At 36.5% G+C, this 27888-nt stretch overlaps 1 protein-coding gene across 2 annotated transcripts; it reads left to right on the top strand.

Annotated features, from left to right (window-relative positions):
* Nucleotides 1–27888, top strand: LOC128094727 (sulfotransferase 2A1-like). Of its 2 annotated transcripts, XM_052713229.1 has the most exons (6): nucleotides 1–133; nucleotides 1212–1420; nucleotides 3070–3196; nucleotides 15506–15600; nucleotides 23427–23604; nucleotides 27776–27888. In XM_052713229.1, the coding sequence occupies exons 1-6, from the start codon at nucleotides 1–3 to the stop codon at nucleotides 27886–27888; spliced, it is 855 nt and encodes a 284-aa protein (XP_052569189.1). The 2 variants fall into 2 exon arrangements, with proteins under 2 accessions (XP_052569189.1, XP_052569190.1); XM_052713230.1 differs by lacking the exons at nucleotides 15506–15600; nucleotides 23427–23604.

Genomic DNA, 27888 nt, shown 5'->3' with positions numbered 1-27888 from the left:
ATGTCAACCTACTTTTGGTTTGAAGGAATACCTTTCTCTTCTATAGCACATATAAGAGAAATTATTGAAGAAAGCCATGATAAGTTTGTGATTAGAGATGAAGACACTGTCATAGTGAGTTATCCTAAATCAGGTAAGGAACATCATTGAGAATGATCCTGAACTGTCTGTGGAAGTTTTGGGCTTCAATCACCCTCTATTTAGGTGGTGAATGGAATGCTTTATATATCTCATGTGTTCAGTCATTTGTGGGTTTGGAGAGCTGTATCTGAGAGCATTTCCACTCAGAGGAAGAACTTTAACCTAACCAGTGTAGGCAGAGAAGCAGCTAAGGCACTGCCAGTGCCTGAGCTGATCCTTGGAGCAACGACAGTGTTTCCTAAAGCAGATTCTGGCATTGGTTTTTCTCTGTGTGGAAGAGAGATAATGATGAGAATAAACAGATAAAATAGCATCAAGAAAAATGGCATGAATGTAAGAATATGTGAAGGAGAGGACAAGGTCAGGTAGAAGAATTACCATGGACCTTCTTCAGTAGAAGAAAGAGGCTCAAAACTCAAGGAACCAAGAAAGGCATCATGGTCATTTGTGAGAGGAGTGTGGTGAATGGCAGAAGCAGTAACCATTGGTTAAGTATTAGGTTGCCAACATCAAAGGGCAATAACATGGAAAATCTAAGGGCAGTGGAGTGCAGGAAAAGGATTCAGATAATAGCCCAGAGAATAATGCTAGAGAAACACTCATTGACAAATGAGCATATAATCACAAATACATTGTGTATGGTAAATAGATACAGGGAATTTATTTAAGCTAAAGAGAAGCAGTACCAATACACACAGTGCAGGATGGATGCATCTTAATGCCACTGTATTAAATAAAAGGTTCCAATCTCAAAGACAGATTCTATGACTGCATCCGTGACAAATATTTGGAATAGTTGAATTCACCAAAACAGAACGGTTCTTGACTGGAGGGAATGTTCAATAGGCAGGTAGGGTTTACTGAGTAAAGATTCTCAGTTTTGTTAGGTGAAGCATTTTAAATCTTCTGGAAGAATATATTGTGTAATTACACAATGTGGATATTGCAAATACCATATGCTTTTGTGCTTGGAAACAGCTACACTGTAAATTGTATGGTTGTATATTCTATTTAAGGCTTTCCAGAAGTGCTCTTGAATTGAGTGACAATAACTTTTCCTTCTTGTTCAGGAACTAACTGGCTGATTGAGACTGTCTGCTTGATTCAGACCAAGGGAAATCCCAAATGGATCCAATCTGTGCCTACCTGGGAACGCTCACCCTGGATAGAGATTCAAAAGGGACATCTAACATTAATCAATAAGGAAGGACCACGCCTCATGACCTCCCACCTCCCTTTCCATCTTTTCCCCAAGTCTTTCTTCAGATCCAAGGCCAAGGTCAGTGTCCAGTGGTTGAGAAATCTTTGGCCAAATGCTCATTGAACTTATTCTTCTGAGTTGGGCCCTGGACCTCTGCCTGAAATGCATCCTGTGTAGATTTGGAGAGGGAAATTGGGATTCTCATGTACTATGTAACGCTAATCTGTCCCCTCCTCAGACTAAATCAGAGTACCAGGATATCAACCACCTCTCAGTGATCCTAGGCAGATATAATGTGAAAAAGTGTATTATCACAGTAGGGCATTCAGGGACTACACATACAGGTCAAGTAGAGTTCAGACTCTAGTGTACAGTGGATATTACTGTTTTGTTGTCTTCAAAGTCATTTAGCTAAAACTGATTCTACATATAGACCATTCCTTATGGGTGAATCTCCCAAGCAGAGTTGCTCATAGGGGAAGCAGCCTGAACAGGCACTGATGCTGTAATTTGAGAGATTGTTCAACAATCATGGTTTATCTGTATCCATTGTGTCTTGCTGTGTCTAGCTGTCCATTAAGATCAGTAGCCACAAAAATCACTGACATCACTGATAGGGGATCTCCTAAAGAAATTAGAAATATCCAGGTTCTGACACATCATTGCTCAGTGTTAATAAGAAAGTTTTGTGGAAGTCCCCACACCTTAGAACCTATAAGTATTTATGCTTAAACTACAAAGACAAATGTAGAAAAGAATATCTCTTAAAACTATCACAATGAAGTTGTGATCGTAAAGCTATATATGTGTGTCTTATCTGGATTTGGAAACCTTGTGTCTGGAGAAATTAAGGCCTAAAAGATGAATTATATAATAATGTCACAATGAGCATTGGGACAAAATATTTATTTCATTTTATTATTTTTTTGAAATGATTTCTTCTATTTTTGAGATTGTACTATAATTACATACATTATTCCCCCTTCTTCTTCCTCTCTCCAGGCTTACCATCATACTCCTCTTTTCTCTCTTTCAAATTTGTGGTTTTTTAATTATTTGTTTTTATATATGTATATGTATCTACGTATTCCTAAGTACCTTGGTACAATCTGCTCAGTATATGCAATGTTATGTTTTCAGGGCTGAGAAATTGGTATTGAATAACAAATTGCTATGCTTTTCCCTGGGGAAGTCTATATCTTTCCATCTCAATATTTTTAGGAGCTCGTGGGTCTTTGTGTTCACCGTTTTGCAATGAAACATTAGCATTAAACTCTGCATCATGATTCTTTTGAGAGTTTTCTTTCATAGCTACACTTACAGAAACCAATTTGTTTGTCATTTTGAAGATAAATTTAGCATAGTATGCATTATTCCATGTATATAAAACATTCTTTCACAGTGGATGGATAGTCTTTCACACTGTAAAATATTGATCTTTACAAGTATTGAATCAATCTTATCTTTTTCTTGTTTCTGTTGGTTTTTTTACAGTATTAGTGACCTCAGTCATTTTGCTGATACATTTTTGTAAATCAAATAAAATTATAAATGAAGATTCTGATAAATATAGACATTTTGCACTTCTGTTCATATTTTGTTCAAATAAAACTAATACATATTTTTAGAAACCTCATTGATATTTGATTGACTTCTCACATAAAATATGCCAGATAAAATTGGTTTATGACTATATTGACGTTCATTTACATGTTTTTCCATTTAAGGTGATCTATGTCATCAGAAATCCCAGAGATGTTCTTGTGTCTGGTTATTTTTTCCAATATAACAAAAACCTTATTGATAATCCAGAGTCACTAGGAACTTACATTGAATGGTTCCTCAAAGGAAATGGTGAGTGTCCTGTTAAATATAGAGGTTGAGGGAGGCTCAGTTATATTTATGAAGAGGTGTGATATAGCTTAGGCTGGCCTTGAATTCTCAATACAGATAGGGATTACCTTGAAGATCTGCTCCTCCTCCCTGTACTTCATGAGTGCTAAGACTATAAGCACTCACTTCTATATTCTGTTTATTTAATCCTGGGGTTCAATCCCCAAGTCATTTATGTTATCTGACTTGGTTACAACTCAAGCCTTTAGTATATCCTGTAATTTTCTCTTAGCTCTGTCTTATTCCTCTACACTCTACCAACCTGTTGATCCAAGGATCATTACCATTACAAACCTAATTGTGAAGTCTTCCCATTCTCACAAGCCACTACCTAATGGCACAGCTACAGCTTGACCTATGACTAACAATCCTGGCAATATTTGGAGTAGCTAGTCTTTGTAGTACTAATGAAGATGTTATACCTTGTGGTTAAAAGAACAACAGTGATAGCAACAACCTATTTCTTCCTCATCATGAATATTTGACCATGCTGTCTGTATCAGATGTGAAGTCTTCTCAATCAGAAAATGATTGGTTACTCTGATACCACAAATGCAGTTATTGCACCAGTGGGTATATATTGTATGGATGGTTGAAGTATAGATATCAGTGTCCATAACTGAGATATATTATTGACAAGAATCTCCCACTAGAATCCTACATAAACCTTCTGTTACAATGAGGGCTATTCAGCAGAAAGGCATATTTCAGCTCATTACCAGTTTTCTTTCCTTAAGTTGTGTGACAAGACTATGAGATTGGCTTTAGGAATGGGGTCTTAGCTGGGCAGTGGTGGTACACATCTTTAATCCCAGCATTCGGGAGGCAGAGCCAGGTGGATCTCTCTGAGTTCAAGGCCAGCCTGGTCTACAGAGCAAGATCCAGGACAGGCACCAAAATTACACAGAGAAACCCTGTCTCAAAAGCCAAAAAAGAAAGAAAGAAAGAAAGAAAGAAAGAAAGAAAGAAAGAAAGAAAGAAAGAAAGAAAGAAAGAAAGAAAGAAAGAAAGAAAGAAAGAAAGAAAGAAAGAAACGAAGGAAGGAACGAAGGAAGGAAAAAAGAAAGAGGGTCTTACCAACCAGTTTTTGTGGGCAACTGACAATAGTGACAATTGCCTACGTTATTTGGATCCTCAGGCCCATTTTAGGCAACAATTACTAGGGAGGTATCCCAATAATAGCAATGGAGTTTTCATTTTATAACCAATAGCTTCTAGGAGCAATAGTACCTGCTCATGAAAGCTGCCTTGATTTAAACTCTTTAATAAAATTTTAAATGAGCTTACAAACTAGTGGCATTTTCATATATTCTTGGTTTTGGTTAATTCTGTACCTAATTTACCCACCCCATCTTTGCAGCCACACAATCAGTCTCATATTCCCTCATTCATATTGATACCATATGTGTCCTGGTACTTCTCTCTCCTTAAGGTCTCTTTTTCCTTGCTACTCTTCCAATGGTTCTTTTCTGCCTTCCTCTCCTTTATTTACACAGCAAAGTAAACATGCTAAGAATTTGTTTAGGATCCAAGTATGAGAGAAAAGATGCAGTGTTAGTCTATCTGTGCTTGTGTTACCTCATTAAGTATATTTTCCAGTTCCAACTATTTTACTGTGAATTTCATAACTTCATCTTCAAAGCTGAATGAAATTTTATTGTGTGTACATATCACAATCTCATCTATTTTCAATTGATGGGCATCTAGGCTAAACCTGTTCTGTAGCTATTGTGAATAGAGCTGCAATTAGCACAAATGTTCAAGTACCTATGTAGTTGTATATATCTATGTGTATAGTAGTATATACCTACCTAGTTTGAGTATATACCTAAGATTTGATAGCTGGGTCATATTGAATTTCTGTTTTCATCTTTGTTAATGATTCCCACAGTGATTTAAGTAATGACTGTGCAGTTTTCAGTCCCAACAGTGTTTTTCTTTCCCCACAATTTTTCTGAAAATTAAAAAAAATTAAAAACGAATTTTTATTATAAAGCAACTTGCACATAAATAAAAACCAGATTCACCAAAATTATTGAGACTCAAAGTCTATACAATGTAATTAATTTATATGCAGTTAGAATTAGTATCCAAAAGAGAAGCTGGGGAACTTCATATTAAATGTTATAATTTCAATATTGCTTATATTTCACCCAATTTTGGACCACAAAACCCCCAAATCCATGAGAAATATAGAACAAAAAAACATTAGCCTATATTCTCATTCAACAGTCCTGTCCATTACTTGCATCTACTCCTTTCTCATCCCTTTGTATTTAAATTATCTTCTCATTTCAAACATTTTTAACATACATTTCGAACATTTATTTGATTTTTTTTCCTTTTTTTGCCTTTTTTGTTGTTGTTACTGAGACACATTTTCTCTATGTTAAAGTTCTGGCATAATTTTTTTTAATAACAATGGCCATTCTGACATAGATAAGATGAACTCCTAAGTAGTTTTTAGTTTTTTTCGTATTTCCTTGATAGCTAATGTTGATGAACACTTTCAAAATTTATATGAGGCATTCTCTTTCTTTTACGGTATACTTTTTAGTTCCATACCACAGGTTTTGATCCATTTCTTTCTTTATATTGTATATTTTATTATCTTTAAATCTTTTAGATACTAGATACACATTGTCTGGAAGCATATAACTGGCAAAGCTTTCTTCCATTTTATTAGCTGAATCTTCACATGGTTAATGATTTCCTTTGGTGGATAGAAAACTTTTAATTTCAAGGGGTCCCACTTGTTGAGTATTTGTCTTATTTTCTGAGTGAGATGAGTAGCATTTAGAAAGTCCTTACCTGTGATTACCTCTCAAAGTGCACTTCCTGTATTTTCCTCACTGTGTCAGAGTTTTGTGTCTTCTCTTGAGGGTCTTCATACATTTACAACTGGTGTGAATGTGTGTTTGTGTGTGTGTGTGTGTGTGTGTGTGTGTGTGTGTGTGTGTGTGTGATGAAAGATTAAGATCGAAATTCATTCTTCTACACATAGCAATCTAGTTCCCCAAATACCATGAAATGAAGATACCATCTTTCTTCCAATGCATGTTTTTGATATTTTGTCAAAAATACAGTGCCTGCAGTTGTGTGAACTTATGTCTTGGTTTTCATTTCAATTAATCCACATGTTTGTTTTGTGTCAGTGCTTTGCTGTTTTCATTACTCTGTCTCTGTAGTATAACTTGAAATAAGGTCTTATCTTTTTCCAAAGTTGCTTTGATTATCTGGAATTGGTTTTTTTTTGTATGAATTTATTATTGAATTTGTTCTTAAGAAATTACAAAGATGTATAAATTATTTTCTGCTTATTGAAATCCTTTTCCCTCTGTTATCTCCCTCTCACCTTTATTAACCCCCATTCCCTACAGTTCTCTTTTATAACTTTCACATCTCTTTATTGGTGACCCATTCAATTTAACCATGATTATTATCTTATGTGGGAATGTGGGATTTTGACTACAAATGGAAACCTAGTTGACACCTCACTGGGGACACAACTGAAGACAGTGACTTTCTACCACCCAGAATCATTCAGTATTCATAATTTCATTATGGAGTTGTAGTGTCCAATGAGTATCTGCATCAGTCCATGATACCTCATTTTTGGGCTAGTCTTATGCACGATCTTTGCAACTGCTTCAGTTGCTTTAAGATCATGAGTACACTTGTTTTGTCATGCCCACATGTCAGCATTTTCCATCCCTTCTCTTTCTTTTATTCAACTTCTACATTATTTACACTCCCTCTTCTGCAGTGATCCCTGAGGATTACAGATAGCTCTGTAGTGTTGAATTTAAGGATGAGCATCCAACCATTCTGTATCAATTTGAATATAATTAATTTTTATTTCTGTGGCTAACAATAAAATCTTGATTGGTATTGTATTGAGTCTGTTCATTCATTTTGGTAGGATGGGCATTTTCATAACATGAATTTCTCTAGTCTGTGACCATGGGAACATTTTCCATCTCCAAACATCTGCATAAGAATCTGTCTTCAATGTGTTGAGATTTTCAGTAATGAGGGCTTTGCCTCCTGGGTGTATTCATTACTTTTCTATTGCTGGGATAAAACACCATGAACAAGGCAATGTATTGAAAAATGCTTTGTTTGGAACTTATGATTCCAGAGTGCTAAGAGTCAATCATTACTATTACATGAAGCTTGGCACCAGGGAGACAGGCATGGCATGGGGGTAACACCTGAGATCTCATACCTCAACCCACAAACAGGAGGCAGAAGGAGAGCACTCGAAACAGTGTTAGTCCTTGAAACCTGAAATCCCACCCAGATGACATATTTCCTCCAACACGTTCATACTTGCTGATCTTCCCATAAGATACACCAACTGCGAACCAAGTATTCGAAACTGAACATTATATGGGACTTTTTTACAAGCCAGCAAACTTGCTTGGATTTATTCTGAGATGTTTTCTTTAGACAGTTGTTAATAGACTGATATCTCTGATTTGTTTCTCAATTTGTTCATCATTGGTATAGAGAAAAACTATTTATGTTTGTTTGATAATTTTATACCCTGTCACTTTGTTAAAAGTCTTTATCAGATCTAAGTGATCCCTGCTAAACACTTTCAGTCTTGCACTGATAGAATTCTATCACTCAAGAATAGGTACTTTGACTTGATTTTTTCTTATTTGTACAGATTTTATTTGTTCATTTATCTTTTTTCCTATCTTAGAATTTGGTACTATATTTAAAAAGAGTAAAGGAAGTCATTTAATTTTCTTCTTGCTTGTACTAGAAATATATTGGATTTCCCCCTACCTAGTGGAATGTAAGCTACAGTTTTCCTACATATGGCCAGTACAATGTTCCTTCTATTCTAAGTTCTTTGGCATTTTATATATGAGGGAATGATAAATTTTATCAAAAATTCTTTTCTTTATCTACACAGATTACAAAGGGTTTTCTGTTCTTGAGCCCATTTATAATATTTAATTTATATTGATTGATGTTTGTGTATTGAACCAGTCCGTCACTGAGTCTCTGAAGTAAAATCAACTTGATAATGGTGAATGGTTGTTTTGTTTTGATATAGTGTGTGTGTGTGTGTGTGTGTGTGTGTGTGTGTGTGTGTGTGTGTGTGTGTGTACTTGTGCATGTGCATGTTCATGTACATATATATATTCTGTGGTTCTATGTATACCCAAATGTGCTGGTGGAATCCAGAGAAAAACTTACAAGAATGTGTTCTTTCTTTTGACCATGTGGATTTAGGTCTTCAGGTTTGCCAATAAACATCTTTACCTGTTCAGCCATTTTACTATTCTTTGATAAGTTCCTGAATATGTTAACAAAGTATTTTATTGAGCAACTTTGCATCTGTGTTAATCATAGATCTTGGTAGATAGGATATTTTTGTGGTTGAATATTTGTCTGCTCTTCGTATCAAGATGATACTTCAAAAAATACTTTAGTAATGAGCCTTATTTTCCTTCTTTTATGTAACAGTTCAATAATCTTTGTGTTCTCTGAAGGTCTGGAAAAATTCATCTCGTCTGAACATTTCTCTTTGTTTAGAGATTTTTAATTACTTTTGCAAACTCATTGTTGTTATAGGCCTTAGAATATTTTTATAACATAATTTTTATTGATTCTTTGGGAATTTTTCATCACGCATATCAGTCCCACTCATTGCCCTGTCCTTTCATATCTACCCTCAACCCTTGTATCCTGCCACCCAAAAGAAAATAAAAAATGAAAACAAAAATAAAAACAAAAACAGAATACAAATTTCTCACTGACCCCTCTGGGGAATGACAAGCTCTGCTATCAATCAGCAGTTTTCTCTCATACCAGTCACAGCTCTCACATCTCCAATTCTGACATACTTGAACCTGTTCACTCCTCTGTATTCACCATCTATCTACCATATATTTGTTCATTATAGTTGCATTGGGAGCTGTTGTGTGTCACACTACATGCCCTTTTGTCCAAATTAATTTCAAATGTTCATTGCAATAAAAGGCTGGTCTGGTCCAGGGCCTCTGGCTTCTGCTACACCATCAATACTGGACCCTCATCCAGACTCCTCTCAGATATCCTACTCTTGCTCAAAGTCAAGGAAATCCCTGTGGCCATGGTTCCACAGGACGAGCTCTTTCCATCATCTCAAGCAGCTCATAGATAGGGTAGATGTTGGAGAGATCCAATGAAAGACTGAGGATATGAGCTTCAGTGGTAGCTGAGTTGTTCAGCCTCAGTATTTGCTGTGCCTTCCCTTGGCTCTAGAGGAGGCAAATGAGAGCCTGGGTCAGGCCTGACAGTTTTACAGGTTTATTTTATGTTATGTGTAGAAGGGTTTTGTTGCATGCATGTGTGTTTTTTGGATATGTGTCTTGTGCCCACAGAGGCAGGAAGATGGCATTGTGAGCTATCATGTAGGTACTGGAAATTGAATCCTGACCCTCTAGAAGAAAAGTAAATATTTTTAACTGCTGTGCATTGTCCTCACATCTACCTATTTAAAATTTTTAAAAGTCATCTTACTTTTATTTAGATAGGTTTTAACCTATGAAGAAATTCATTCATATATTTTAGATTTTCTGGTTTAGTGGAATGATTTTAATGTAAACTTTAATAATTCTTTGAATTCACTGGTGCTTGTCATAATGAGTGATTCCCTTTTCATGACTTAACTGTATTATCTTTTGCTGTTTCTCTTCCTTTTCTTAGTTTATCCATGGTGATATTTTATTTGTGCTGAAATGTGAATGACATTTCACTTTTGCATTAATAAATTTTTACCCTGAGATCAAAGGAAATAGCAAGACATTTTAAGTAAGCAAAGAAGTCTGGCAGTGGTAGAACATGCCCTTAATTCTATCGCTTAGAAGGCTGGGTCTCTGTGTGTTCAAGGCCACACTAGAGAACAGAGCCAATCATGGTGACAAATGCCTTTAATCCCAGTGCCAACCATAGAGGCCTGGCGGTCTGTACAGATAGACAGAAAATGATGGAGTTGTGTAGGAAGAGGAAGTGAGGTATCTGGGCTAAGAGACCAATCAGAGGGCAAACAGCAAGTCATATAAGACTGGGTAGATAGGAAGTCACTTGTAGGTAGAGTTTTCCTGCCTGGCCCACAGTCAGGACAAATCTCTATCACCTGCCAGTCCCACAGCCGCTCAAACCCGACCAAGTAAACACAGAGACTTATATTGGTTACAAACTGTATGGCCGTGTAATATCCATTTTTACGGGGCTTATTTTTTATACTACCTTTACTGTCTCTTTAAAGACTTTATTTTTTAAAACTATGTATTTGTTTCTATAACTTTATATATCACCTTTTTTGTCTCTTTCAAGCCTATGCTTTTACACACATTGTAAACTATTACATCTGAGTTGTCTTATTGTGAATCTATTGCCTTAAACTGCAGCAGCTGTGGCTGCTGGCTCCGCCCACCTCAGCTTCCCAACATGGCTGCCGCCAGCTCTGGGAGCTATCGTGGGTCTATGCTTTTATCCAAGCAGCATGTAGCCCAGAAACCTCTTTATTTTGTTTTGTACTAGCAAAGGCTAAATCTGCAGCTTAATGTGCCACTTGCAGAGGCCTCATTCCCGCCATTCGAGCACGCACTCTAGGAACTAGCTCAAACAGGCAGCTGCCGCTCATTTGAGAGAGACAATTAGGAAGCTGTTTTTAGCTCCAGAATCTTTTTTTTTCTCAGTTTTTAGGTGGAAACTCCTGCCACCACGTTGGGCACCAATTGTAGGTAGAGTTTTCCTGCCTGGCCCACAGTCAGGACAAATCTCTATCACCTGCCAGTCCCACAGCCGCTTAAACACAGAGACTTATATTGGTTACAAACTGTATGGCCGTGGCAGGCTTCTTGCTAACTGTTCTTACAGCTTAAATTAATCCATTTCCATTAATCTATACCTTGCCACATGGCTCGTGGCTTACCGGCATCTTCAATGCTGTTTCTCATCGTGGCAGCTGGCAGTGTCTCTCTCTCTCAGCCTTCCACTTCCCAGCTTTATTCTCCTCCTTGTCCCGCCTACTCTTCCTGCCTAGCCAATGGTCAATCAGTGTTTATTTATTGACTAATTAGCAACACATTTGCCATACAGAACATCCCACAGCAGTCACTCTCTATGGAAGCTGCAGAGTTGGTGAGTTATGGTTGGTTAGTGGCTTTCCCTAGTTACCTGATCTCTCTAAGGCTTTTACCCCTATATTTGGCTTCATGGTTTTTTCTTTAATAAGACCATTAAGAAATTTATCAAAATTTATCAAAATTTTGTCAATATTATTTATATGTTGAAGGAACAAACTATTTCATTGACTCTCTGGATTTGGTTGCTGCTGCTTTTTTCATTTCACTAACTTTTGTTAATGTCAGTGTTTTCTTTCCAGCTTCTAATTTTGATGTTTGACATATTCCTTTTCCAAAGCCCTAAGGTGATTCATTAGCGAATTTATTAGAAATCTCTTTGACATTATAATGTAGTTAATTTGAACTTTACACTTCCCTCTTGGGGCATTTTTCATTGCATCCCATAGGTTAAAGAATTGTGTGGTATTTTTGTTTCATTTCATTGTGATAATCTTTCCATTCTTGATTTCATCAAGGACTCATTCATCATTAAGTTGTGAGTTGTTTACTCTCCAGGAGTTTGTTTATATTCTCAAGGTTTTCTTATATATTTATAGTCATTTTATACTTCTGGGGTAGAACATAAGGAATTATTTCATTTCCCCTATGTTTTTAAGATGTTCTTTGTGATCTTGTATATGTCTATTTTACAGAAATTCTATGGACTTCTGAGAACATAGTGTATTCTTCAGTGTTTGGATACAATATTCTATAGATGTCCTTTAAGACCATTTTACCTATGATGTCAGTTAATTCTGTTTATTTTCTGTTGAGATGAAGTGTTAACTATTGGAAATGAAAGTATTGTGATACTTACTTATATCTTTACATCTAGTAGTATTTTCTGTGCATAACTGGGTGAACCTGTCTTGTAATTGTACAGTTCTTCCCATGAATTGTCCCCTTAAGTGGTAGGAAGTAATGTGTATCATTGCTCAATACATTTCAAGTCTATTATATCAGATTAGATCAGCAACATATTCATGTTTTCTAGCTCCATTTTCCCAGAATCTCTTTTTTCCATTATTTCATTGTAAGTTTATAGCTGTCTTATATGATGAACTACAACAAATATAAACATCCTAATACTTTAATCCAATGTCCTACACTGTGTCTTTTGATTAAGGAATTGGTACCATTAATATTCAGTTATTAGTGTGTACCTGGTGTTTTCTTGTGTCCCATCCTGCCAGTAGTCAAGGCAAATCTCTCCCACTAGGGTCCCCCAAGTTAAAACACAGAGACTTATATTATTTACAAACTCTATGGCCTAATGGTTCAGACTTCTTGCTAGCTGTTCTTATATGTTAAATTAACCCGTTTCTATAAATCTATACCTTGCCATGTGGCTTGTGGCTTACTGGTACTTTACATCCTGCTCCCCATGGCGGGCTGGCAGCATCTCTCTGACTCAGTCTTCTTCCACCCAGCATTTTCCTCTCTCCTTGTCCAACCTACACTATCCTTCCTGCCTGGCTACTGGCCAATCAGTGTTTTATTTGTCAATCAACCCTAGCAACATATCACAGCATATAGGACATCCCACAGCACTTTAGCTACACTAGTGAAAGATGTTTGTTGATTCCTCTCATTTTGATGATTTAACCAAGGTGATTGAGTTGTTTTCTTATTTAACTATTGGTCTAGTTTGCTTTATGGTCTCTGTGATAAAAAACACTCTTGCCAGAAGCAATGTATGGGAAGATATTATTTATCTGGCTTAAATTTTCAGATTATAATGTATCTATGGGAGAAGTCAAAGCAATATCTCCAGAAGGATCTGAAGCAGAAAGCATTTTACTAATCTGCATGTTAACTTGTTTTAGTGTCTTATGCTGAGTTGTCTTTCTCATAAAATCCAGTCACAGCTACCTATGCTGTAGGCCCTAACACACCCATCATCAACCAGGACAACAACTCAAATACTTTGTCACCAGCCAATCTGATCTGTACAAACTCTTAAATGAGACTCTCTCAGATAATTCTAAGTTGATTCAACTTGAACACAGAGGTTAACATTTGCTTTGTTGCAGTCTTATGGATTCATTTTTTCTCTTTACTGGAAAAGATTCCTTTAAGTATATTTTGTAGAGCTGTTTTGATGGTCATAAATTCATTTTGCGTATTTTTAGCATATTTTTTTCTCCTTCATTTATGAGAAGCATTTTTGATGGCTACAGTAGTCTGAGTTGTCAATGGTTGTCTTTAGAACTTGAAATACAGCCCCAGGCCCTCCTGCATTTTAACATCAGTTGAAAAATCTGTTATTCTGACAGACCTTCCTTTAAATTTGACTTGGTGTTTCTCTTTTGCCAGTTTCAATGTACTTTTTTTAATTATAATTTTGTGAGGGAAATATATTTTGTGGTCTTGTATATACAGTGTTCTATATTCCTCCTTTATCTTAACTGGCATCTGTTTTAACAAAAAGCAACCTAGAGGAAAAAAAAAGGTTAATATTTTTTACAACTCCAAGTTACAGTTTTATTTTGATGAGAAGCCTAGGCAGGTAATTAAGACGGTGAGTTCACAGACAGGAGTAGAGAGACAATAAATATGTTTGCTCTTGCTTTCTTGCCCTCAGTTAATATTCTCTTACCTTATGCTTTCCTGAACCCACCTCAGTAGAGAATGGGGCTGCCACAATAATTCTTCACCTTTTACATCATCAGTTAACAATCAGGATAATCTTTCATTGATATATGCACAGGCTTACGTGATCTACAGAATTCCTCATTAAAAATCTGTTCCAAGGCAGTTATAGGTTGTGGCAAGTTAACAGTAGGTAATTTTAATGTAACACCTCTTAGATTTTTTTCCCATAGAGTAACAAATATCATGGAATTCCCACTCATATCTTCTTCTTATATTATCTTTGTTCTTATGTCTCAAAATTAAGATTAAAAGAACTTGAGCTAGCTTAACTTCTGGGACACAATTTTGTTGTTGTTCATTTTTTACTCTTTTGGGTGGTCTACCACCCAGCTCCCAAATGTATCACAGAAGGAGGCTTATTCTTACTTGTAAACACCTGGGCTTAGTTTGACTTGTTTCTTGCCAGCTTTCCTTAACTTAAATTAACTCATCTACCTTTTGCCTCTGGGATTTTCCCATTCTCTTACATCTATAAGTCTTACTCTTACTCTTACTTCTTCTGGCACTGGCTGTGTATCCGTTTGGCTGACTCTGATGTCTTCCTACTTCTCTCTCATTCATTGACCTGTTTAATCCCAGAATTCTTCTATATGTTCTCTGCTTACCAGCCCCTTCTGTCCTTTCTCATGCTTCACTATTGGCTTCAGATCTTTATTAGACCATCAGGTGTTTAGACAGGTACCACAACCTAACTTCCCAAAGTTAAACAAATGCAACATAAAAAAGTAACATACTTTAAAAAATATTCTACAACACAATTGTTTTTCTTAATCATTATCCTAAACCACAATCCATATGGATACTCCAAAGAAACTAGGTATGTGAAATTTCCTTGTTCTTATTTTCTATCCACTGCAGCCCATGCTTTATCATGGGCAGGGGAAACACCATATCTTGCTTTTGACTTTATTAGTTTCCCCACGCAACTAAACTCTATCATAATCAATTACTACATTTATTAAAGAACCCAAATCACCCAAATAACATTTAAACCAACACAATTATTTTGTATAAAATCATTGCTCTAAACAGAATGGCTTAGGAGGAAACCATTTTTATAATAATCCACAAATTAAAATGCCCAGTAGAATGGGATATTTCCCAGAGATAGTCATAATAAATTAAGGGAAGTGGGGATCTTCCCACATGCATTCACACCATGCTAGATACCATAGGAAAATAACAGTGGCATAAATGTAAAGGTGCAACATTAGCAAAAGATATTCTAGAACCAAAGCCTTTGGGGCCTTACCTATCTGAGATTCACCCATTAGAACTTTCCTCCCTGGTGGACTAATCTACTGATCTTCAGTTGCTGCCTACTGCTCCTCTGATATGGCTACATAAAATATCACATTAAATGCTGTAAATACTGCTTTTGTTTTTCTTAGTAAAGTGTCTGCCATTTGTGGAAAGTGAATAATAATAGGCAGACCTCACTTTTATTCTTTGTAATCAATAATTTCCTTCCCCTTTCACACAGTGCCATATGGATCATGGTTTGAGCACACCCGTGACTGGCTGTCTATGAGAGGAAATGACAAATTCCTGTTACTGAGCTATGAAGACATGAAAAAGGTAACTGTCATTCTTACAGCAATCACAAAATCCTTTAGCAATTCAGCCCGTGCAGCACCCCACATTGTTCAGTATCCCTATTCCACCTACTCTATCACTGGTAGGGTCATGAAGAGTCACTAAATGTGAGATTATACCGTATTTCCTTTATTAAGGTGCATCTTACTTACATCTTACTGTAATTTACTCTCCAGCCACCTAGTCCACCCTACTTGACCCTGAAGTAGGTTGGGGTAGCTCAAACTTGTTCTAGTGGTGTTTCAATTCTGTCTATGCAACAATTTTGATACAGTTGATAACCCAGTGGTAGTGGGGAAGGGGTAAACAGTGTCACACCACTGATGTGCCGAAATGTATGCCATCTCTCTTTGATAAAAAGAAGAGGACAAAGGCATGCAATCTTTCAGGGAGGAAGGTGTCCTGTGCTCTGAAGTACTGAGGTTTTCTTCATGGTGAGCTAGAAGACACTGAAAATTTCAATATATTCATAGAAGAGAATATCTAAAATGTTTCAACACTAAGTTTTCAAAATGCAAATTTTACTCACAGTGGTCTCACAGAATATAGTGTGTTATTTCAATTTTTTTAAATCTGTGGATACTTGATTTGTAACTGAGTATATGATCAATTTTGGAGAAGGATCCATGAGGGAATGGGAAACAATTATAACCTTTTGTGTTTGGGTGAAATGTACTATAGATGTATGTCCTGGGCACTTATGCCATAATGTTTGATAATTCCATTATTTATCAGTTTAATTTTCTTCTGGATTGCATGTCCATTTATAGGAATGAGCTGCTGAAGTGTCCCACTATAAATGTTTTGGATTTGGTGTTTGATTTCAGTGTTAGTCATATTTCTCTTACAAATATGGGTGCCATTGCATTGGAGAATGTTAAGAATTGAAATGTCATCGTGGTGGATTTTTACCTTAATAAGTATAAAATATCCTCCACCTTCTCTTTTGAATAATTTTGGTTTGAATTTTCACTTTTACATTTAAATTAACCCATTTTTATTAATCTTTGTATTGTCACAGGTCCTATGGCTTTACCTGTCCTCCAGCACCTTGCTCCTTGGGCTTCTCAGATGTGTCTCTCCACTGTGTCCTTTTTTTCCCATCTGTAGTTCAGTTTTTCCACCTAACCTTATCCAGCCAGGGTATTGGTCAATATGCTTCTTTATTAAACCAATCAGAACATAATTTACACAGGGTATAGAAATATTCCACAACATTTCCCTCTTTTTTGTTTAAATTAATAGGAAGGTTTGATCATTAACATAGTAAAGCTATGTAAAATGGAAAAAGTTATTAAGAATTACAGTACCAATACCCAATCCATTTGCGTTTGGCAAAAGTAGATAAAATAATTATGTACCTTATCTTAGTCTAAAGCTTTGTATCTAATTTACTTTCCGTCATAATTAAGGAATATTTATTTATAACTATTTATTTTTCAACTCCACCAAATCCCAGAAGGATGAAATATTACTCAATGACAGGGACATCAGGCTATCTCAACAGACACCCAAAGATCCTCTGCAATGATGGGGCATCCATCTTTGGCATACAGGCCTGGAATAGTCTACAGACTTTACTGTGAAGCAGAGAATTCTGAAAGACTTCCTAACTTGTCTTGGCAAAGTTTGGGAGTCAACACTTGTTGCATTTTCCTGATCCAATTTTTACAGTGACTGTCAGCAACATTGCTAACGTTATTCATAAAAAAAACCCTCCATACAGTTTCTTTGATGTTCATCATCTATTCTGAAGCAGATTGGTGCTGCCAGGACACACATATCTCACTTTCATGAAAAGCTTTAATTATTAAAACATTTTAAATGTCATATTTTGTAGTTCTTTGAATGTTTTGAAGATTGCCTATCTATTTAAAATACATGTTTGTATAACTAGAACATTTAACTAACAAGACTATAATTTGACTATTATAGATGACTACTGATCTGTATTGCTTAACTATACATTACATTTATTATCGAGTTGCATAAAACTTACCTTAAGCAATAGTAGTAGTATACATACATTATAACAAAGTAACTTTTAATTTGTATAAATAAAGTAAAATTCATTCCAATATAAAATATTTAGAGATTAACAGTTGTTTGGGGGATTAAATATTCCATAATCTACTCTTTTTTCCCATCATAATAATCTAACCTTTTTTCCATCATGTCTATATCATATACCCTTTCTTCTTTTAGAAGGAGATTATGACCAATTTCAATTTGTAACCAACCCTTCTGAAATGAAAACAAACTTTTAAAACCAATATTTTGGGACTGTATATCTAGATTTCTTGACTACTTTCTGCTGATTGGTGGGTGCTGGTAAACTTTCAGGAACTCTGAGAATATCATGATCATTGTTAAGGTTTGGCTCGAATATTTTGTGAGGCTGGATCATCTTAGTTGCAATCTTAAAGCTGTTCTGGATGTTGGATCACCCTCAACATTTTTATTGGTGTTTGGTCCTCTTGGTCTGAAATATGGAAACTTTTAAAGGTAATATATATATATATATATATATATATATATATATATATATATCTTTATTAAGAATATAAAATGTGCATTGTATACTAACTAGCCAAAAATAATGTTTTTTTGTTTTATGTTGGAGCAGGTAAAATAAACACCATTTTTCTTGTATTTACTTTAGGTTTGCTTTCTCATGTCTGTAGTCAGGATTTTAGGGGATCTTTCTTGATCAAACCTGATTTGTTTGATCCAGGGTGAATCCATAGGCTCTTATTTTCTGTGGAAACAAAAGCATATCCTCTCCCCCCATTAACATAACTTATGACTTAAAGTTTGAATTCAAGATAATTTTAAAACATATAGATTGGTTTAATTTGATAGCATTCATAATCAAATGTCTCTCAGATATTATCATTCACTCACTAACAGTATTTTGATCTATATATGGCTTATCATAATTTTTATCATTCTAATTCTTTTTTAAAGATTTTACTTAATTGTGTTTAAATCATTTTAAATCAATGACTGTTTCTATTCTTTCTCTTCCTCTCCACCATGCCTACACATATTTTTCAAACATGGTGTGATCCCCTTAGAGGCCTTTATGTCTGAATATGTCCTTCCTGTGTATATCTAATCCTTTCTGTCTTTATGAGCATAAAATACAAATTTGCCACCTACCATGTGGGTGGGAGCTGCCTCTCTGTACCTCGTCCTGTGTGAGACTGTGATTACTTGCCATGCTGCAGATCAAGCCTACATGTCACAGCCAGGGGATGTGTCTCTGTATAGTGGCCCACATGAGAGGCATGAATGGTAAAACTTCTTGGCTCTATTTTTATGTGTCTAGAAACCTTTTTAAAACCTCTGGCACTGTGGGACACACAGTGGGTGCCATATGTAAATGGACATTTCTCTCCCACAAGCCAATTCTCAAATTACCTCTCAGAGGATTATACTAACATCAAAATGCTCAGCCAATAGCTCAAGCTTGTTACTAACTAGATCTTACATTTATATTAACCCATTTTTATTAATCTATATTTGCCACATGTTCTGTGGCTTCAACTGCCTATAACATCTTGATTCTTCAGTGGCTTACTCCCACTCTGACCTTCCTTTTCTCCTCCATATTTTGGTTTTATTGCCTAACCATATCCTGCTTGGTTATTGGTCAGTCAGATTTTTAATTAAACCATTCTAGGCATAATTTATACAGAATACAGGAACATTCCATGGCACTTAGAAAAGGGGGTGGCCTATGAGTGGTGATAGGAAGGACACCAGGATGGAAGAAAGCAGAGTTTTCCACAGGAACTGCATAGATAATCACCTGGAAATGGGGGCACTGAGTGAGGACAGGCCACAGCAAAATTTTGATATAAAGCTGTGAATGAAACTGAATGATTGGCCATGGGATAACAAAGGTAGAGGTGAGGATCTAAAGATAGCCTACTTGCTTTCCTGGTCAGAGTGGCCTGTGGGTTCTTATGGAGTGTCTTCTTGATTTGGAGGTGAGGGGAAAGCAATGAGTAGGTAGAAGGAACTTTGGAGACTAAGACCTATGTTATACACATTATATTGGGGAATTTTGGGGAGAGTCTACAGCAGGTGTTCTGCACAGAGATGATGGTGAAACTAGGAGAATGGACTTAAAGAGGAAATGGAGAGATAAAGCTCTGCATTGAGTCTACTACTTCCATGCCCAGTTTTGCCTGTGAGTTCTTGGGAAATGGTTGATTGAGTTGAGGTATGGGACCAATCAACAATTTATGGTAGGGGTATTTAGGAGGGTCTCTGAGATCCACTAGAGATGGAGGTGTCTGATATAGGTGTTTTGATGCAGAACCGGGAATAATACTGGGGGATGGGACTCAAAGGAATGGAGAGTGAGCCAAAAATCTATAGTTAGCTTACTTTTCCCTGGCCAGAGTAATCTGTGGGTTCCCAAGGAGGGACAGTTGAAGTAGGGGGTTGGGAAAATCTTATGAGTAGGAAGAGTCAGGATAGGAGAAGAAGCTCTTTGGGATCCACTCTAGATGGGGGAAATGCCACACATACTCTGTGGCAGAACTTGGTATGAGACTTTGGAATTGAAACTGGAAGAGAAGAGGAAAAGGAGAAAATATGTGGTCAGTCTACCTCCTTCCCTGGCATGAGTCAGTGTAGCTAAAGTTTTCCTGCCTGGCCCACAGTCAGGATAAATCTCTCTTACCTGCCAGTCCCACAGCCACTCAGACCCGACCAAGTAAACATAGAGACTTATATTGGTTACAAACTGTATGGCCGTGGCAGGCTTCTTGCTAACTGTTCTTACAGTTTAAATTAATCCATTTCCATTAATCTATACCTTGTCACATGGCTTGTGGCTTATCGGCATCTTCACATGCTATTTGTCATCGTGGTGGCTGGCAGTGTCTGACTCAGCCTTCCACTTCCCAGTTTTATTCTCCTCCTTGTCCCGCCTATACTTCCTGCCTGGCCACTGGCCAATCAGCGATTTATTTATTGACCAATCAGCAACACATTTGACATACAGAACATCCCACAGCACTTCCCCTTTTCTTTTTTTTCCAAAAAGGAAGGTTTTAACCTTAACAAATTAAAATTACATATAATTTGGGAATTTGGGCATAGCATCTCTTACTACTTCCTGCTGGAGGGGGGCGCTGTATCTTATGGGGACACAAAGAAAATTTTAGGATTATAGAATACTCCATGAGGCTGTATTGTCTGAGCCAGTTGCCTTCAAACCAATCTGGATGTTGGATCATCTGGGCCATGGTGTCATCGGAGACCTTTCATGGGGTCTTGGCTGATCAAACCTGATGTATCTTAATCTGGAACAAATCTGTAGCCTTTGCCTTTCTGTGGGAACAAAAGCAGAGTCTCCTTTCCAAAGCAACACATCCTTACATCCAAATTTTGAAGTTAAGGTATCTTTAAAGTATACATATTGGTTTAACTCAGCTTCCTTTGCAATCAAATATCTCTCTGCAGTTAAGAATCCCAAAGACAACACAATCCAGATTCTCTGTGTAATATTCATCTTTACGTGGCTTATTTTTTATATTAATTTCACTGTCTCTTTAAAGACTTTATTTTTTTAAACTATGTATTTGTTTCTATAACTGTATATATCACCTTTTTTGTCTCTTTCAAGCCTACGTATATTTTACACACATTGTATACTATTACATCTGAATCTGTCTTATTGTGAATCTCTTGCTTTAGACTGCAGCAGCTATGGCTGCTGGCTCTGCCCACCTCAGCTTCCCATCGTGGCTACATTTACCACCAGCTCTGGGAGCTATCGTGGGTCTATGCTTTTATCCAAGCAGCATGTAGCCCAGAAACCTCTTTATTTTGTTTTGTACTGGCAAAGTCTAAATCCACCACGTAGCTTAATGTGCCACTTGCAGAGGCCTCATTCCCGCCATACTGCAGGTCGAGCGCACACACCAGGAACCTGCCAGTAGCTCAAACCAGCAGCTGCCGCTCATTTGAGAGAGACAATTAGGAACTGTTTTTAGCTCAGTTTTAGAATCTTTTTTCTTAGTTTTTAGGTGGAAACTCTTGCCACCACGTTGGACGCCATTTGTAGATAGAGTTTTCCTGCCTGGCCCACAGTCAGGATAAATCTCTCTTACCTGCCAGTCCCACAGCTGCTCAGACCCAACCAAGTAAACACAGAGACTTATATTGGTTACAAACTGTATGGCTGTGGCAGGCTTCTTGCTAACTGTTCTTACAGCTTAAATTAATCCATTTCTATAAATCTATACCTTGCCACATGGCTCTTGGCTTACCGGCATCTTCACATGCTGTTTGTCATCGTGGTGGCTGGCAGTGTCTGACTCAGCCTTCCACTTCCCAGTTTTATTCTCCTCCTTGTCCTGCCTATACTTCCTGCCTGGCCACTGGCCAATCAGGGATTTATTTATTGACCAATCAGCAACACATTTGACATACAGAACATCCCAGAGCAAGTCAGAAAAGTAATCTTTGATGAAATATATTAAGGATAAACAAAAACATAAAAATTGAATCATTCCAAAATAATATGCACTCTTGATTTTATCTTCTAGGGGTTGAAATTTTCCATGTAAAAAGCAATGCCGTCCATCAGATACTTTGTCTTTTGAGAAATATTTGAATTTTTCATTGTAGAATTCAATTTTTCCCAGAAAACTTCATTCCCCACCTCTGCTGCATGCTTATTCATTTTCCCATAAGTCTCCTTTGCAACCCTTCAATGCACTGTTTTCTGTTATTGCCATGGTTGTTTACCTTTACAATAAATATTAACAGAATCTGTGATACAATATGTAATAAAAGTTTAGAGCCAAAAATTCCTTTATGAGCCCATGTGTAGGGCTTGGATTCTAAGCAAAGTCTTCCTTATTCCAAAATTTTGCATTCTTATGACCAACCCCAAGAATTGAGCCAGTTGTGGGAGTGCACAGTTATAATCCCAGTCTGGGCGGTCTGAGGTAAAAAGATTGTGAATTTGATGTCCATCTAAGTAGCAGCATGAAATCATAATTCAAAACAAAATAAAATATTGGCAGGAGCCCCAAGTAAAAATTATTGAGAACCTTTTTATGAAAGTGTTTTAAATCTGTGTTATGCTCAGTTACCCATAGAAAAAAGTATCATTTGGCATAAATATGAACCCCGATCAAATTATTTGTGCATATTGCCTTCATTCACATTGACGCTTTCTAGAACTATTTCTATAAGTATCTTTAAACTTTTGAGGGCAGGTTTAGTATGAGGGTGCATACCTTTAATGCTTGCACTTAAGGAGAAAGCCTCTTTGTGTTTGAGGTCAGTCTGGTCTCCACAACAATTTGCATCAGACCAGATAGGACTCCCTCTATAGCATACTGTCTCAAGACAAAAATCCCATTGTATTTAGTGGGTAGGTTGGCATACACCTGTGAATACAGTAACAGACAGTTAGAGACAAAATGATCAGAAGTTTAAGGTCTTCATTCAATACAATGTAAATTTGAGGACATCCTACGTTATATGAGACCCATCTAATATCAACTCCCCCATAAAAAAAGGAGCCTCTGTATTTTAGGGGCCAGAGATCAGTCACATTGCAAGTCGACTAAATATGCAAATGTTATGTGTGACTCTTGCCCTCTTTACAAGGCCTGTTTCTTTCCTAAACCCCATTGAATACTTTCTCATTTTATGGTGCCATTTTATTCTTCATGTTTCTTTTTCCATCTTCCATCTGTAGTTACCTTCTCTGCATCTGCTTTCTCAGAGTTCTCTAAATATTAACCTTATTTTTGTTTTGATTTTTCTTTTAGAATACAAGGGGAACCATAGAGAAGATCTGTGACTTCCTAGGAAAGAAACTGGAGCCAGATGAGCTAGATCTGGTCCTCGAGTACAGCTCCTTCCAAGCCATGAAAGAAAACAAAATGTCTAATTCTAGTCACATCCTAAATGGTGTTATTATTAATGGTTTGGTCCTCATGAGAAAAGGTGAAGAAACTCTTTAGTTACAAAATATGTAAGAATAAGTGGAGGGCTTTTTTGCTCCAATGAGGCACTAAGAAATTGTTGTGAATATGTCAATAGTCATTGCTAATCTCTCATAGTTTCTCAGAGACCTTGCAGGGGAATCTTTCTGTGGTGATGACATGGACTTCAGAAACACTGAAAAGATTGCTTTTTTTCTGGGAGACGATCTTGGGACTTTAGAGGGTTGTATCCAATATCCTCAATGGAAAATGAGAGACATGTTTTTGTTTGTCTTTCTTAGGCTCTCTGTATCATAACCCTAAACTCTAAGAAAATGTTTAATGGAAAGAACCAAAGATACATATTGGGTGATAATCACAAAATACATTTTCATTCACTGCTGGAAAAGATGTTCAATAGGTCAAGATTGTTGATCCAATGCAGGATAAGATTAGAACTTATAAGAACTAAGTGAATTATCCTCCAGTGTTAAAATACGATGGCATTTGCCAAGATCAATTTGGATTGCTTCATGATCGTATTTACTGTCTTTTTTCCGAATTGTCTCCCTTGAAATGGGAATACCCATCTTCTCTATGTCTGTGCCACCTCTCTATGCTATGAGCAAATTGTTGGTATGGTTTCATAGATTTGCAGTTGAGGAGTGACTCCAGAATACACCACACCAAATTAGTGAATAATTGATGAGATGGGACTCAGGGTTAAACAAGGAATGAGTTAGATGTGAGGTATTTGGGGATGACTAAAAAACTTGGATATAAATGCAGGAAGTAGAGAGTTACAGGTTTAATTTTCCTCTTCCAATTATTTACATGCTTCAGCATTAATCTTCAGTCAACCTCCAACCTACAGTGTGAGGATCAGGTCATAAGACTCTAAGGACATCAGGAGTATATATAGAGATATGTAAGTTAAAGTCACTAGTGATTTCCATTTAATTCAGTACTCCTGGTATCCTCACAAGAGGAAATTACACTCAGATTTGGGCACACAAAAATGTCAACTCAAGAAAATGATCATCTGTACACTAAGGACTGAGGCCTATGGTAGGGTCCACTGCCATTGACCCATAACCTCAGACTACTGTGCCCCAGACTCTATGGAGATAGAGTTCTCTGTACAAGAACTGAAGACCTCAAATAAGAGAAGAAATAGCCCATTATCGGATTTCCTGAAATGAATAATAATTTGGCAGAGATAAAAGAGTATGTGTACAAAATGGCTTCAATGAAATTCCAAAACAAAAAGATGGCTTGTTTAATAGAGACAGACTACTGAAACTAACAAAAGTTTTATGTGAGACACACTAGAGTAGATGAATTAGAGTTTGGAACAAAATTACATGAAGAAAAGTGTACTTTCCTCTTTTTCAGCTATGTTTTTCCAGAATGAGACCACATTGGGATTTTAGTTTAGTCTCTTCTAAAACATTGTATTTTCATGTAATATATTTTTTAGGAGAAAAATATATAGCAGTTATTTCAAAACCTGGATATGGCCTTAAATTCATGTGTGCTTTAATTATCATTGTGATCATATAAGACACCCATTTCTTTTGTATTTGAAGATAACTTTTATTCTGAGAAATTGTTTTCCTTGTATTAAACTCACTATAAGCCATGAATTCCACAGGAAACAGGGTCAATGAAGGGGGAGACAAACTTCATTGCACACCTCACCCTGATTCATGACTCCAGTGCAGAAGTTGCTGAGATGCATATGTTGGGAAACATTTTGAAAAGAATAAGAAGAATGAGGAAAATGTTGATCTTCTTAATCCCTATATTAGATTGATTCCTTTGCTTAATATGGAAAGTATGAGCATATCATAGATTAATTCTAAAATTTATTTCATTACTTACCAATAGACCGAATCCTTAAATCATAATGAATGAAAAATTGTGTTAAATGTTATACTAGCTTTGAACGAGAGGAGTTCTCTCAACTTTTTTTTTTGTCCTTTAGTTGCTTTTCTTAGGACACCAGAGAGATACATTTCCTTGCCTCTAGAGAGATAATCTGAAGAGCTACTCTTTACCTGGGAGACTCACTTATCTGGCAAGATGGTATTAATTTAGTTTAAAGCTCCAATGAAAAAAATTTTCCACAAACAATTTTGGTCATTATGATTCAATATTTAGATACTTGAGGAAATACAGACCGGAGAGATGTTCTGTTTAGTTGACATAACTTTGATAAAGACATTGTCACAATCAAGACACATGGGAGGAAATGTCTTCTGACAAACTACAAAGGTGTTGACCCTAATTAGTTCACAGTAGATATTTACTAGACAGAGTACTGAGTCAGTAATCATTTTCTTTGGTGTACAAAAAAGATATTAATCTGAGAAACAGAGGGAAGACCTATGGAGAAACCCACTATCTACAGGTCAAAAAAGCCAGAAGGGTATGAACAACAATATTTTATGAGACCTGCAGCCTCTGAAACTAGGAGGAAGTTCCTTTCCAACAGGAGTTAAGCCACTATGCATTAGGATTTTGCTGACCCTGGACACATCAGAGTTTCAGGAGGTTTTTAGAAAGAAGCACTGAAAAAAAATACATGCATGAAAGGTACACAAGATTTTGAGATAGTTGGACTGAGAACTTCATGAGTACACTCCACAAACATGATTCTCTCATCTGGACTGATTCATTCCATTTGGCAGACATAATGAATTTGCTGAGATTCTGGTTCAGCATCCATGAGGATCAAGATTACTGTGGGATACAATAACACAACTTGTTCCAATAATGAGTATAATAATGAAGCTGAAAGTAGCAAAGGGCATTGATAGATACCAGTATTAATAGATGGAACTCTTACAGTCATCACAAGTAATGGTATATTATTTGACTATTGTGTATCAATAATTGTATTTTCTTTAATGTGTACAACTGGGAATTTAAAGTTAACTTATGTGATACACAAAGATTGTATTTTAGTAAGGAAAAAACATGACTTCTACTGTCAGTCTTTTGGGCTTCAAATCTACATGCATCACTATACTGCTGGTAACTTCTCAAGGACTAATTTTTCTTCATCAGCAAAATGGCAACAAGGCCACTATCTTCCTTACTCATTCACTAATCCTTTCAATAATTCTATACTGAGAATGTTTTTGTATGTCTGATACACTTTGATAAATGAAGCCTTTGATAATTTAAGAAATATTTTACTTTCCAAATGTATTAGATGCATATTTCAAGCATGTTGAAAAAGAGGAAATTCATCAAAGTGTCACAGCTATGAAATAAAATACAGCAAGGAGAGGGCCTGTAGAATTCTACATGGAGAGAAGATAGGAAGACAGGGTCACCATCACAAAAATAAGGAAACAGAAGAACAAGAAGTAACTATGTGGAACACATCAGCACTTCATGGTTAAGGAACACGTAATACAGTGTGATAATTTGGACTATAGGAGATTTCAATGTCCAAGCCTAAAGACCTCCTAAATGTGGTTATGAGAACGAAGGTATGGTAAAAAAAAAATACTGGGTATGAAATCATCTTTACGCATCAGCAAACTCCATACTGACAGAAAACAGATATCCTGAGATGCTCTCAGCAGGCAGTATTTTGTGTCTGTTGTATCTGATGGAAATATCAAATGACTGATATGGAGCTCACCATTGTGTGTATATCCAACTCCACGGTATCTGATACCTTCAACCTCTGCAGGCATGTGCATTCATATGCAGCTACAGACACATAATTATAATTAATTTTAAAAGGTGTTTTAAAAGTTGATGGCATAGTTTGCAGAACAGTTATAAGTAAACCCTAAAAGGAAGAAAGAACGATTGAAGTGTTTTTGGGTAATTGAGATATGAAAATCTGTTGGGCTCGATAGTATGATGGAAACATGTCTACTGAGAAGGAGAAATAATCTAGACATTAAAAATATAGATCCAGTGTCCATGTTGTTATATTGTGGAGTTGATATGTTCGTATAAGAGATGGCTGACATTACTTACACAGAGGTACAAGTCTGTTTGCATATTTTTCAAAGCATAAGAATTGTTCTCCATAGAATAACTCTTAGTTCTACTTTATTGACTGTGTGGTCCTACTTAAGCAGATGATAAGATCATGTGAATAAAGGAATGAGAGCAGATTTATAATCATCATTAACCCATCTCTGTGTCTGTTTCACATTTTCCAGGTGTGGCTGGGGACTGGAAGAACCACTTTACAGTAGCTCAAGCTGAAACCTTTGATAAAGTATTCCAGGAGAAAATGGCTGGTTTTCCTCCAGGGCTGTTTCCATGGAAATAA

The sequence above is a fragment of the Peromyscus californicus genome, unplaced genomic scaffold (genome assembly GCF_007827085.1).
Source record: "Peromyscus californicus insignis strain IS unplaced genomic scaffold, ASM782708v3 Scaffold_4__1_contigs__length_199733344, whole genome shotgun sequence".
Taxonomy (NCBI): Eukaryota; Metazoa; Chordata; class Mammalia; order Rodentia; family Cricetidae; genus Peromyscus; species Peromyscus californicus.
This window is presented reverse-complemented; position numbering and strand designations above follow the sequence as displayed.